This window comes from Diabrotica undecimpunctata, chromosome 6 (assembly GCF_040954645.1).
Source record: "Diabrotica undecimpunctata isolate CICGRU chromosome 6, icDiaUnde3, whole genome shotgun sequence".
In the NCBI taxonomy this organism is placed as follows: Eukaryota; Metazoa; Arthropoda; class Insecta; order Coleoptera; family Chrysomelidae; genus Diabrotica; species Diabrotica undecimpunctata.
The window spans coordinates 19,216,689-19,231,203 of record NC_092808.1 but is presented as its reverse complement, the minus strand read 5'-3'; the positions used below and the strand labels follow the sequence as shown (position 1 = coordinate 19,231,203).

At 31.9% G+C, this 14,515-nt stretch overlaps 1 protein-coding gene across 1 annotated transcript in view; it reads right to left on the bottom strand.

Annotated features, from left to right (window-relative positions):
- Positions 1-11,800: 11,800 nt before the first annotated feature.
- The window catches only part of scro (scarecrow), a 125,715-nt gene continuing 123,000 nt past the window's right edge, over positions 11,801-14,515 (bottom strand). Inside the window, exon 7 of the mRNA XM_072536535.1 lies at positions 11,801-12,257. Coding sequence (XP_072392636.1) covers positions 11,991-12,257 — 267 coding nt within the window. The 3' untranslated portion in view covers positions 11,801-11,990. The remainder of the gene's footprint in view (positions 12,258-14,515) is intronic.

Here is a 14,515-nt window from a genome sequence, read left to right as displayed (position 1 = left end):
CTCTAACACATGCAGAGGAACACAACCCGTGATAGTCCACAAGGCCGCCGCAGATACAGTCCTGTAGGCGCATGCTACTCGCAACAGACTCGTTCTGTCTAATTTTTTATAAGCCTAATATTAGGTATCTATATCTAAATATAATGAAAAATATTATTAATTATTGCGTATTTATACAATAATTATTGTGTTCTACATATTTAAAGTGGTAATTTAATTATTCAATCAGCGTTTTGGATTTTTTGTATTGTGTGTGAAAGACAAGTTACATTTTTCTACTATTCTTTATATATTGTTTACTTTATATGCCCTGGGGGGGGTTTAACCCCCAAAACCGGGTGCGCCACAGGTATATACAGTAATACCATATGGACGCGAATCTTGGACACTAAGGTAATCAGAAAGGAGGAAAGCAAGAATGCTGTGAATTCGATAAATGGCCATAGAACAAATAATTTTATTATAAGAGAACTAAAAATTAGCAAGAGATTCTCCCGCAACGTCCAACTGCAACAATTATAATATTTTGGACTTGTCGTGAGATCAGACATAGACAATATGGAAAGGCTATCGTTAAAGAAACGGTAGAAGGCCGAAGACCAAGAGGAAGATCTTCAACAAGATGGATTGACCAGATCACAGAAAGTTGCAAAAGACCTATGCGTGATGTGATAGAAATAAACAGAGACGTACGTTTATGGAGACGGATCATACATGAAATCACGACGACTACTAAACTTACTCCAGGATGTCAATACTTAAGAGAGAAATTGCACTATATGTTTCTTGAATATTTAAATACCGAAATATGTTTCATAGAAGATGTAAAAGGATGAAGAAAATAAGTTAATGAGAAGTATTTTTGAAATACCTACATCCAGAACAGTGGAAGAATGGAAATCCAACTGAACATCCAACAATGGAAAATAAAGGAATATCTGAAATAGGAACATCTTTAAACAAATCAAGGGAAATAATGGAAAACAAGCCAAAAGAAGCCTTAATGAAACTGAAAAATAAAAAAAAACAGCAATGAAGGCCACAATGGCAAACAAACAGATGGTGGAACACAGCTGATAAAACAATTAACAATTATGTTTAATAAGATATTAAAATGATCAAGAACGCACGTAGAATGATGATGATAGTGTGTTTGGCATGGAAACTAGTAAATTCGCCATAGATTTTTATACCCGTGGAATGGAGAACGAATATCATGATCCTACTCTTTAAGAAAATTAAAGAAAAATGACCAGAATAACTAAAGAGGAATAAGTCTGTTAAGTATCATTCTGAAACAACAAATGTTATCTACGTTTCGTACAATTAAAGATACCCACAGCGTACTCCCACAATAGACGAGCGTACGCTGTGAAAACATTTAATCTTTGAAGAAGGAAGATGCTTACAGTCTAACCTCTGAAAGTGGAGAATAATAAAAATATTAAACAAATTGTCGATCTTTTGGGGGAAATTCGTTTCTAACCTAAAAAATATTACACAAAATTTACAACCAAATAAAATTCTATTTTTATTTACAAATCATAACTAATAATCGTCTTTTTTTCTAATATACATATACTTCAAGTCATATTTACAAAGAATAATCACATAATACAATTTATACAGTAAAAATAATAGCTAAGAGAGCAAACACCCTGTATTTTCGATAGGTTCACTTTCTAATGAAACTAAACTAAAATAATGACAGCTCTTTAAGTACTTGTAATACTTTAAATGTTGAACATCTGTACTTGGTTCTGAAGTTCAAAATGAATTGCGTAGTGTTCGGATTAGTACGTTCCATGAAAACAGAGACGTGCAAAGTTTGAGTTTCTTTAGAAAAGAATGGAATAAGAACTCTTAATAAATGTTTTTTAATGCATATATTGTTAATTTATTGCATTATTTATTCTAAAAGATGAAGTAGGTACGTATTTAAATTAAACTTTTGCTGAAAATGATCGTACATAAATACCTATTAATATTTCTGGCATGGAACTGAACACATTTTGAACATTTTTTCTGAGTTAGAACTGTTAATTTGCTGAATTTTTCGGAGTGAGTGTGTTATGTGTATTATTGTAATATTGTTTCCAATTTTAATAATTAACGACGAAAATAAAAACAAAACATTAGTCATCTATGACTAGTAAATAAATATTTGAATAAAAAGCTCATCTCTGACTCAAAAAAAAACAAAATTGAGAAGTTAAATTGTCGAGTTTTACGGCTACCTCACTACCTACAACATTTTTCAGAATGTGAAGTTAAATATTAAGTGATGATCCTACATTGTATAGTTTTTAACCTTCTTAGAAATATATATTGCAATTGTTTAAGATTGACGTGGCATTGCAAATATTATAAAAAATTAATAGTTTGATTGGATGCACATAAAATCACTGTTAATCCATAACACCATAATCCATAAAAGTATTGATAAAGGTTACTTCAATTTAAAAATCCAAAATCTGTATATTATGAAATAATCGGTAACGTTAGAAGTAAAATAGACGAGATTGTGTGGTTTTGAACTAAATTCCCAGTTAAAATTAACAGCACAAACATTGTTAAAAACATTCGCATGGTTACATGAAAGCTAATGTTGAAATATAGGGGATAAAAATATTTAGAGTAGTGAGACCAGGATGCATCTTGTCACTGCGGCTATTTAATATTGATCGTAACCGATAGGATCGTAAGTATTAACCAATAGTATTTTTCCAAACAAACGAAGGAATAGTAATCAAAAGGGATGTTATAGATTATAGAGACTATTTGATATAAGGACGATACAGTATTATGTATTTTCAAGAATAGCTGAGGACTTACGATTATTTGCACATATGAATACAATTCACGAGATTTATAGTATTAAAATCAATATTAAGAAAACTAAGTATAATTTGTGCAATAAGAAATTATAGAATATTTGCATTAGAATACACATATATTATTATAAATGAAGATTTAAATCGAAAAAGTAACAAATATCCCAGTCAAGGAAGGAAAAAAGATGAACAATCTAATAGAGATATTTAAAGGTTCTAAAAATATTAGGGGTAGCTGATGAAAAATTCGTGAAGACGTACAGCTGATATTGCTTTGTTTTTTTAACAATCTTAAAAAGTAAAAAAAAAATTTTTTTTGCTTATAAAAGGTTTCTTATACATTCTAAAGAAAAATGGTTCAAATAAAAGTTGTAGATCATTCTTTATTTTGAGAGTTTTCAAATTAAAATACATAAATAATTAACCAGCATTTGACAGCATATGCATTTGTAGCTGCATTTAAAAGATTTCCTTCAAGAAAAGGACAGTGCAGCCACATATACAGTGACAATGGAACAAGCTTTTGTAGGAGCAGCAAACTTGTTATTCTAGGATAATGAGAAGGTGAAGGCATCATTAACAGACACCTTAACAACATTAGGAACGCATTGGCACTTCATATCAGCGGTGAGCCACATTTCGGAGGTTTATGGGAAAGCGCTGTGAAAACGATGAAATATCATTTGAAGAGAGTAATTGGGGACTGCGCATTAACATATGAAGAGCTAGGCACAGTGCTAGCTTAAATAGAGGCATGCATGAACTCCCAATCTTTATGCGTTGATACGGAAGATACAGAGAACAGAATAATAATAACATAATAAGAATAATTGCAAAAACTCTTATTCTTGTAGTAATTTATAAATGTTAATACCTTTGTTTTTTTTACATAAAGACATGTAATATAACTACTCACAATTGTGGCAGTTACTACAGTTATTAAAGTGTATGAAATCAAGAGCGATTATTTAAATAACTGCTACCTGACAGTAACTCTAAAGATATTTTGTAAATCGCAATCGATTCTTTAAGGCTTCATTTTTCAAGTTTATTAAAAAAACTTAATTTTATTAAATTTGTTATTTTATAAACAGTTTGAAAAAGGGCTGACTTTTTAGCTTCTAAACATTCATAACTTTGATATTTTTATGTCACACTTACCAACGCACTTATCAAAAGAAGCAGAACCTTTTATGACCAATAATAAGAAACAAGCCGAGATATTGCAGCGGGCAGTTCTCCCCTCCATTTTTCCTTAGCGGTATTTTACGAGTACCATCACTTTAAGTGTTACAACTTTTTATTTCTTCATTGTGTATGCCATCTATAATATTCATCATGAAATTTAGATCTCCATTTATAGTCTCTTCAAGTTTCAGTTCTTTCTTCAAATTTATAAACAATGGAAATATGCTATTAAGAAGAAAAAATGTTATCTTGTTTCCTATTGATCATAGAAGGTTATGTTTTGTTTTGAAAGTGTACTTTTTCACCAGCTTTTTATTGAGTTTACTTACAAGTGTTCGACATAAAAATGTCGAAGTTATAATAAATGTTTGTAAGATAAAAAGTCAGCCCATTTTCAAACTGTTTTTAATAATAAAGTGAATAAAATCTTGAGGTTTTTTAAAACACCTTAAAAATAAATCCTCACAGAATTAATTTTGATTTAAAAAATACCTCTAGAGTTACTGTTTCGGTAAGTACAATTGTTTAAATAATTACTTTTCACGATAAAAAAATTGAATATCTTATAAACTATTTGGTTAATCCATTTTAAATTTAGCACACTTTAATAACTGATTAACTGCCACAATTTTGTTTAGTTATATTACATGTAATTATGCAAAAACAAAGTTATTAACATTCATAAATTACAGCAAAATTAAGGATTTTTTGCAATTATCTTGATGAATTGTTTATGGATTTTAATTAAGAAACTCGCAATTCGAACAACTTTTTAAGATCTATAATTTTTATTTAAACCATTTTTCTCTAAACTGCATAAAAAACGAGAACCTTCAAATATCTGTGTAAGATTTTTACGTGAAATCAATTATTTTTTCCCAGATAGACTTGTGTAGAACTAGGGATATTTGGGAACTACAATAAACTATATAAAAGACTGTATATTTCGAAATTGCCCTGGAAATTTTTTATCTAGAATATCTATCACAACTTCTGTGGATTTATTTACTTTTTTTCTAACTGCAAGCGTTTGGTTTGTTGTATTTTGTAGGATTTTTTCCGTCACTCTTTTTTCTGCCTCAAATAATCTTGGCGTTTTGGTTGTATCTGTCCTTGTTTCCGCAGTGTACGTCATTATGGCTCAGTTTGTAGTTATGATTATACGATTTTTGATTTCTATTGTAAGGTATTTGTTTCTTTATACAATAGATAGATATATTATTATGTTGTATTAGTCTCATTCATCTGTGTTCTTACCTTTTCCTTCACTATTCAGTAGCTAAATATTTTGATTTCCAAATGTTTCACTTTCACTTGTTCTTTTATGTTGTTACTAACAATTAATTTACATCTTCTTGGTTCGTCTGATATAACTATTGTTTTAATTTTTCTATTAAAATCAACATTGGTGCAACTACTTTTCGAATTGTCCAGTTAGTCGTTGCAAGTTAACTTCATTTTCCGCCATCAATTTTGCGTCGCCAACAAAAAAAAACTGTAATTATTTTCTTCCATTCTGTATCCTTCTATTTTTCTGACTTTCTTGATAATTTATTTCATAATAATAGAAAATATTGATGGACTTTGTACACAATTGGCTTCTGACAGCTCTACCTTCACCTTTACCATCACTCTCTCCGGAACTCTTGCCCTTCTTGTAGAGTACGTATCCTCATTCCCTTTGATGTTGATATTATTCTGATATTGATCTTTGGTTAATTTAAATATTATATTCAGTAAAGTTTTTTCTTGATAACTATTAAGGTCTCTTCTTCCTCTTTTCGTGAAAAAAAATATATCAAAATTATATCATGAGAATGTCAAAATCCAAATCTTTAAATATCTAAAATAACTATGCAGTATCGTTTGAACCTTCGAAGAGAGAAGTCAAACAACAATAACCGGCTTACCGATTTGTTATTAATTAGTGTTCAAGTTTTTGTTTTTTCGTGTTGCTAAATTTATCAAAACAATTTAAATAAGTTAGATTTTAAAAACTTCGCCCCCGCCATGGGGAGCGTAAAAAATAAGACGCCAGATGGTGATAGTGGAGTTATTTGTGAAAGTGATAGTTTTTCCAATATGGAAAGTACTGCTGCCGTCATGGAAACGGGAACAATAGGTGCTAAGGAGGACGAACCAAAACTATTTGACTCGATAAATCCAGATAAGTACTTGTTAAATAATTATTGCGTATATGTTGAAAAAACTAATCAGCAAAGTTTGGGTCGTTTGCATCCTATGTTTGTAGGACATATTTTACACAAAAATCTAAAAGTACAAAACATTCAGGAAATTAAGGGAATAGGTAGAAATCGCGTTAAAGTAATATTAAATTCAATAGCAGAAGCTAATAAGTTGGTCACAAATAAAAATTTAAAAGAATTAAACTTAAAAGCTTTCATACCTAATCACCTTTTAGAGGTCAAGGGTCTGATCCGAGACGTTGACACAAGTTACGACGTTGATTATTTAAAACAAAACATAAATTCAAACTCAAGAGTTCTAGACATCAGACGAATGCACAGGAAAATTGAAAAAGATGGTAAAGCTGAGTATGTACCTAAGAAGACCATTGTAGTCAGCTTTGAAGGAAACATATTACCCAGCCATATATCCGTTAATTTCGTTTATTTTAATGTGGAAAAGTTTATAGGCAGGGTCACACAATGCTATAGATGTTTGAGATTCGGACACATATCAAAACAGTGCAAAAGCAGCCAAGAACATTGTATTTTATGTGGATCTGTCAAAACCGAAGAACATAACTGTTCTGAATTTAATAAATCATGTATACATTGCAAGAGTACACAGCATACATCGATTTCCAAACTATGCCCAATTTACGAGGAACAGAAACGTATTAAAAATTTGATGATAGAACAGAAAGTATCCTTTTTAGAAGCCAAAAAGCTTTTTCAATCTTCATATTCAGAAATATCAACGAACAATCGCTTTTCTGCCTTAACAAACTACGAGGCAGATTTCCCGAAACTACCTCAAAGTTCTGGTAATAAACATGCTTTCCAGCAGCCACAACCTACAAATTCTCAACGTTCGGATAGTAGCAGACCCATGGCACTAACCCATAACAACAAAAAACGTAAAGCCACTACTTCTCCCTCATCCCCAAACTTACAGAACCCTCCCATGTTTAACTTCCGTTTTGGACCATCACATCCTCTTCCCCAGTATCCAAAGCAATCTACCTTTCAACCCACAGAAGGTGATAATAAAGATATTGCTCAGGCAGTGACGGAGTGTGTCATTAATTTTTTAAAAAATATTCACACACTTGAGGATTTAAAATCTGTAGATAATGAGAGCATAAATCAAAAAATATTTTCAGTATTGGAGGGTACTAAAACATTGAAATAAAATTCTTAACATATATCAAAATCAAAATTATTTATCTAAATTATGTAATTCAAATGGAACTTTTTTCTGGCAGTATTTCTTATTTAAACATTAATCCAAGATCAAACTGCACTATTAAAAAAACAAATATGAATGTTTTCACTTATTTTATTATACAACTTTTTACTTATTCGTTAGAATCAGATGTTGGAGGACATCTTCAGTAAATAAGGTTTTCCAAGGACAAACAACTCTGAGAATTTTACAATGGAACGGAAGGTCCGTTGCATCCAATAAAAATAGTTTAGTTCATTTTTTAACAGCTGAAAACATTGATATAGCGTTGTTAAGTGAAACATGGTTCAAACCAAATCAAAACTATATATTTAAAGGTTATAATATAATCCGCCAGGATAGATACGATGGATATGCCGGTGTAGCAATTTTGATTAAAACTTCTATCTCATTCTGTCAAGTGAATATTACTAAAAATTTCAATGATAAAATTTTAGTTTGTGGCATCTCCGTTAAATTTAACAATTTAGAATTAAGTTTCTTGTCTGTGTATAGGCCTCCTAAAGTCCATACTTCTAAAGATGATTGGAAAAATATCTTCTCTCAAGTTACATCACCTTGTATAATTGGAGGGGATATGAATGCTCATAACTCTTTATGGGGCTCACTGCACAATGATGCTGCAGGTCATCAAATCGTCAGCAGTGTCGAGGACCTAGATCTTATTATTTTGAATAATGGGGAACCCACATATCTTTCCAAATATGGTACTCAGAAATCTATGATTGACATTTCTCTCTGTACAGCTAATCTAGCCAGTAAAGTTTCCTGGTCCGTATCTTCAGATACCTTAGGGTCAAATCATTTTGCTATAACCATGAACCTTTCCACAACTAACACATCACATGAAACAATTTATCCAAAAAGCAAATGGAATATCAATAAAGCCAATTGGTCACTTTATACATCCTTAATAGAAAACATGTTTGTCAACTATAGTATCTCTTTAAACACTTACGAAAATTATAATTTTCTTATTAATTGTATTAATGAATCTGCTTCAAAATCTATCCCTCAATATAAAATTCTTAAACTCAAAAATCGTCCCCCACCACCATGGTGGGACCCTGAATGTGATATTATAATTAATGAAAGAAAAAAGGCTTTAAAAGCTTACAAACTTTCATCGAGTTTTGATAACTACTTAAAATGTCAGGAAGTTACTGCTCGAACAAAAAAGCAGTTGAAGCAAAAAGCTAAATCCAGTTGGATCAAATGGTGCTCCAATTTAAACAAAAATACCTCTGCTAAGCAAATATGGTCACAGGCCAACAAAATGAATCGAAAACCGCAGAATAGTATAAAACCTTTCAGCAATGAAGTTTTAGATGACTTCTTTAATAAAGTTTCTCCTCCCTGGGTTCAATATTTCTCTAACCAATCCGAACAAAGTCACCAATCCAATCACTTTTTGTTGAAACCTTTCACTAAATCTGAATTAGATTTCGCTCTCAAAAATTGCAATAATACCTCCCCAGGGATTGATCAAATCAAATACCCTATGTTAATCAATCTACCAAGAGCCGCTAAAGATCTGCTGTTACAGGTATTTAATGACATCATTCAAAATAACATCGTTATTGATTCATTTAAAAACGCCATTGTGGTTCCTATCCTAAAGTCTGGTAAAGATCCAAATATTGCAAATTCATACAGACCAATATCGTTACTTTCCTGTGTTTTTAAAACTCTAGAGAGACTCATAAAATTTAAACTGGATTGGTGGTTACAAAAAAATAATTTGCTACCAGAAAATCAGTTTGGTTATAAAAGAAGTTTTGGAACACTAGATGCTCTAACAACCATTGTGGTAGATGTACAAAATACCTTAACCAGAAACAACTATTTAACAGGACTATTCTTGGATATTGAGGGAGCATACGAATCAGTTTGCTTGTCAACTTTAAGAAATAAAATGGTTAATTTATTTCATATGCCAATCGCATTCGTGGATACAATAATTGGATTTTACACAAAGAGGATCATCTATGTAAGAGATCATAATAACAAGCTAATTGGACCGCGATATAATTATCAAGGAATACCACAAGGCTCAGTTTTATCTCCAATCTTATTTAATATATACAGCTCTGACATACATAACATCCAAATAAATAACAGTTCATTCAAAATCGTACAGTATGCCGACGATTTCTGCATCTATACAGAAAACAAAAAATATGAAACCTGTATACAAAGCCTTAGCAAAGTATGTGAATCCCTTTTTTCATGGTTCTTAGAGAATGGTCTCAATTTATCTATAGAAAAATCAGTAGTATCTATCTTCACAAGACACAACATTCCTACAAATGAAAATATCATTCTGAACGATCAATGTTTTAAGCTTCAAAATCATGTCAAATATCTAGGCCTTATTTTGGATAAGAAGTTAACTTGGAGACAACACATAGAGTACATGCTTGATAGATGTAACAAAGGCAGCAATTTCCTCAGAATGACAACTAAAACGTGGTGGGGTTGCGATGTAGAAACATCCTTGTTGTTTTATCGCGCATATATACGATCTATTCTAGATTACGGTGCTACTCTTTATGGTTCCGCCTCTAAGAACCTTTTAAGAAAAATCGACACGTTTCAAAATTCTATTATGAGGATATGTTTGGGTGCTATGAGATCAACCCCTATACAACCCTTATATGTTGAAGCCGCTGAGCTACCCCTGGAAAATAGAAGAAATTTTTTAAGTGAAAAAAGCCTTCTTAAAATTCTATTAACTAACTCCCAGTTATTTTCAAGCGTCCGTCAACTTAACGAGTCAGATCTTACAAACAAATATTGGGAGAAAAAACCTTCCCCACCTTTATGCATGGCATTACAGAATAATCCTATTTTTTTCAAGAAATTGGACACGGTTGACAGAAGCTTAGACTACTATTCTTTATTCCACAGAACTCAGGTTATAATACCCACTTATAGTGAGAACACCATTATGAGTAGCAATCTTCTAATATCTCTATTGCAGGATTATAGGGAAGCCACAGTAATATACACGGACGCATCAAAAACAACAGAAGGGACGGGATGCGCATACTTTTTACCTGCTACAAACGTAGATTTCAAGTATAAACTACCATATGAATTTTCAATCTTTTCAGCGGAATCAATAGCTATACTTGAAGCTCTAAAATATGTTAAAAACACCTGTAATAGACATATCTTAATTCTGTCAGATTGCCTTTCAGTTTTGCAGAGCATAAAAAACATAGAATTACCCTCAACATTTAGCAACCCCTACATATTTGAAATAAAAGACCGATTGTATCATTTATCATCGACTGGAGTCAACATAAAATTTATTTGGGTCAAAGCACATATTGGTCTCAAACACAATGAATATGTAGATCACTTGGCTAAAATGAGTGTAACAACTGGCTCTACGTTGAAATATATGCTTAACACATCAGATGTTACTACGATTTTCAAAAAAAATCAGCAACTTAGATGGAAAGAGCAATGGAAACATTACCGTTCTACAAACTCTAAAAGGTATACCTCTTTACAACCAACTCTACCTCAAACAACCTGGTTTCAGAATTTCAAAGCTCCTCGTAAATATATTACTACTATAAATCGAATACGCTTTGGACATGCATGCTACCCATGCCATTTATTTAAAATTAAAGTCATCGATGATGATAGTTGCAAACATTGCGGCAAGCTAGGTGACCTCGATCACATCTTCTTTGAATGTCCTAAATTTATTCAGCATTCAAACTCCCTGTATACAAAATTAACTAAATGCAATACATACGCTCCATATAATATACAGTCTTTGTTAGCCATAGGTTCTGTAACAATATATAATTTAATTATAGAATTTTTGTCAGACACATGCATAGCTTTATAAATCTGGTACTCGTTCATGAAAATTTTCATGAGCGTGTATAGGATTAGACTTGTACCCTTTGTTTATCCTATATGTAACAATACCTTATCCGTGGTCCAGTATTGTTTGTCTGTTAAAATAAATGTCTTGACGGACCCCTAGACGAGAAGCGAGTGTCCTTGTATTTTCCTTCGACGTCTTCTTCTATTAATTATTCGTCTATTTCGTTTTAGGGATATCGCTGTGCATTTGTCTGAGAGAAATAATCTGTACTCATCTGTCTATACTTTTTTAAGGAGTATATTATAACCTTTCGAGACTGGCTGAATGACGAAAGTCAATGCCACAAAAAAAAAAAAAAAAAAAAAAAAAAAAAAAAAATAACTATGTACTTGACTACAATCTCTGATTAACTTGTACTTGATTCTTTACTTTTTTGATAATAAAAACGAATTTAAAATATTATATCTTGCAAACATTCATTACGCCCATCAAAAATTACTATAAACTTTTTTCAAAATTATAATAGCTAATTAAAATAGTTTTGCAATATATGTATGAAACTTTTAAAAAACTAATAAAAAATATACAATGTAAAGGAAATCTTACTGCACATATAAATTCTAACTTTACACATCTCCGCAGTACACCAATCCGTATTGTTCATAGCAAAAATTTTCCATTTCGTACTACCAAGCCCGCGTCTGTAGTGGCAGGTAGCCTGCGCATTGCTGCTGGTAATTCCCCTGCTGCCGATAGGCCATTGCAAGCCCGCTGTTAGCCATACACTGCGTCTGTTGTTGGGGCGGTTGGCACGCAGGTGATTGTTGCGTTCGCGATGTGTCAGATGAGGCGCTCGAGGTGGCTGTCTGATTCGTGTTATTACCACCACCTGAACATGGTTTGCCATCTTTGACTAGAACTGGAACTGCTACTCGTCGTGGTGAACTTGAAGACTATAACAAAAGAAAAATACTTATATACATATAAAATACAATTCGGTTTTATTTTATTGTAGAGATATGTAAATTTACAATAAATTATTAATATCTCTAAAGAAGCAATAAGAAAATAAGAGGATGAATAAAGTTTATAGTGGACGATTTTAGAAAATCTAAATTGTAATTTGCATAACAAAAGATGTTGTCAATATCTAAGAACTGAAAAAAATACGGAAGGTGAATCGATTGTGTTAAGATGTAAAAAACAGTAACGGGAGTTGTCCACTTACACGTTCACGGTTTAGCAGTAGTAAAATTGTCTTTAAAAGCATCGAAAAAAGGGCTGCTATTGGGATAGTCCATTATTTAATTTCTTCTGTTTGCTTATGCTATTACCGGGAATTACCTGGAAGTATCAATCAGAGAGCTTGTTGTTTATTCGTTTTAATGTTCTTTGGCATAAAATAAGTTTGGTCAGCTTATATAGGAGTCCTTTCTTCCATACTGTATCGTAGGCATGTCAGATCCACAAAAACTACAGCCGTCTTTTGTTCCTGTTGGAACCCGCTTCTATATGTGTAGTTAGACCTAGGACCTGGTCTGCACAGCTTCGATTAGCTATGAAACCTTCTTGTTCGAGTGTGATATTTTCAAAAATTTGTGGGCCTATTCTGCTTAAGATAAGTAGTTCTAACAGTTCATAAAGCAGCTGACAAGTGCTATGGGACGATAGCTTTCAACTTTATCGTGGGGTGTATTGGGTTTTAATATATCAATTAGTTTGCTCTTTTTAAAAGCTGTTGGTATGTTTCCATACTCGTTAATCTTCTCAATTTGAAGTCGCTACATTTGACTGCATTGTTTTTGGCATTGTTATAAAGAAATATTCTAACCAACTTTCAGTTATCTGGTCGCTTTTATGGATTTATTTAATATTAGTTCCATCCGAATTAGGTTGAAAATAACTAATTCATTTTATTTTACCTGGTGTATAGCTTTTTCTATTTTTGAATTAAGATCTAAATTCCTTCGTTAAATATAATGTTTATATGGGATTAAGTCTCAATTTATTGCAATGAAAATTACATTTTTAACTACTGTTTGACTTTTCCATTTCCACTATGGAAAGCGTTCTTAAATATAACCAACAAGTTGTTGGTAGGTTATGTTTTTTTTTAAATGAAGGTTGAATTACTTTGCCTCTATCTCCTAGACATTGCCGTGCTTTTAGTTGAAAGAAATCTGAGGGTGGTGTTTGTACTCTCGGGATATCAAATACTGACTGTTTTGTGTGTTTTTTATATTATGCGTTTGTGTAATGTATGTTTATGTATTATATGTAAGTGTATTGTGTGTTGCATATGTATTGTGTACAATATAATTGAGGCGGTGAAAAGAAATGTGGTGTAAGTCACTTTTTTTATACAATAGAGAAAAGTGCATATTCAAATTCTCCATATTCAAATCTATCAGAAGCAACAGTGGTGTAAGTCATACCTCTTCTATTTGCTCACAGATAGCAGCACAAACTTGATAGTCAAAAAAAATCTCTGTAGTAGTAGGGAGAATAGTGGTGCAAAGTCAGACTTACACCACTATTCCTTCATTCCAGAGGCAGTTATATAGTATTTTGCGGTTGTGATTTTTCAATACAATGGATGACGACAGTTTAAGTAATGTGAGTGATGAGCTTAGTATTTTGGCTTACTCAGGAGATGAGTGGGTACCTTCTGATTCTCAACAAGAAAGTACTGGTAACTTAAACTTGTGTATTATATTTGTTTGTATAAAATCGAAACTAACCTCAAAATGTTAAATTCTCTACACTAACAATGAATAAACTCCTATAAATAGATAAAGTTTGTGAGTGTTATTTTAATAAAATTGGTTTGTTTTAGACTGTGAATCAAACGAGGAATTTGAAGAAAACGTCTCAAAACCACGAAAGGAAAAGTAATAGAGAAGAAGTAGACGTTCAACAACCCAAGATAGCACAAAAACGAGAGAGGCATGAAAATAAAAAAGAAAGTGACTTCGCAACTCCGGTTGTGAGTATAAGACAACAAAAGGAAAAGTAGTGCCAGGTAAAACTTTTTCAAACAACAACTGTTTTTGCAATAAAAAATGTTTTGAAAAGATATAATGTGAAGATAGAAAAAAAAACATTTGAATCATTCTGGAAATTGAAATCATTTGCAGCACAAAATGCTTTTATTTGTGGTTTGATCAAACAAAAGAAACCTGAAGCAAAACGTCCTAGGGATCAGTCACGA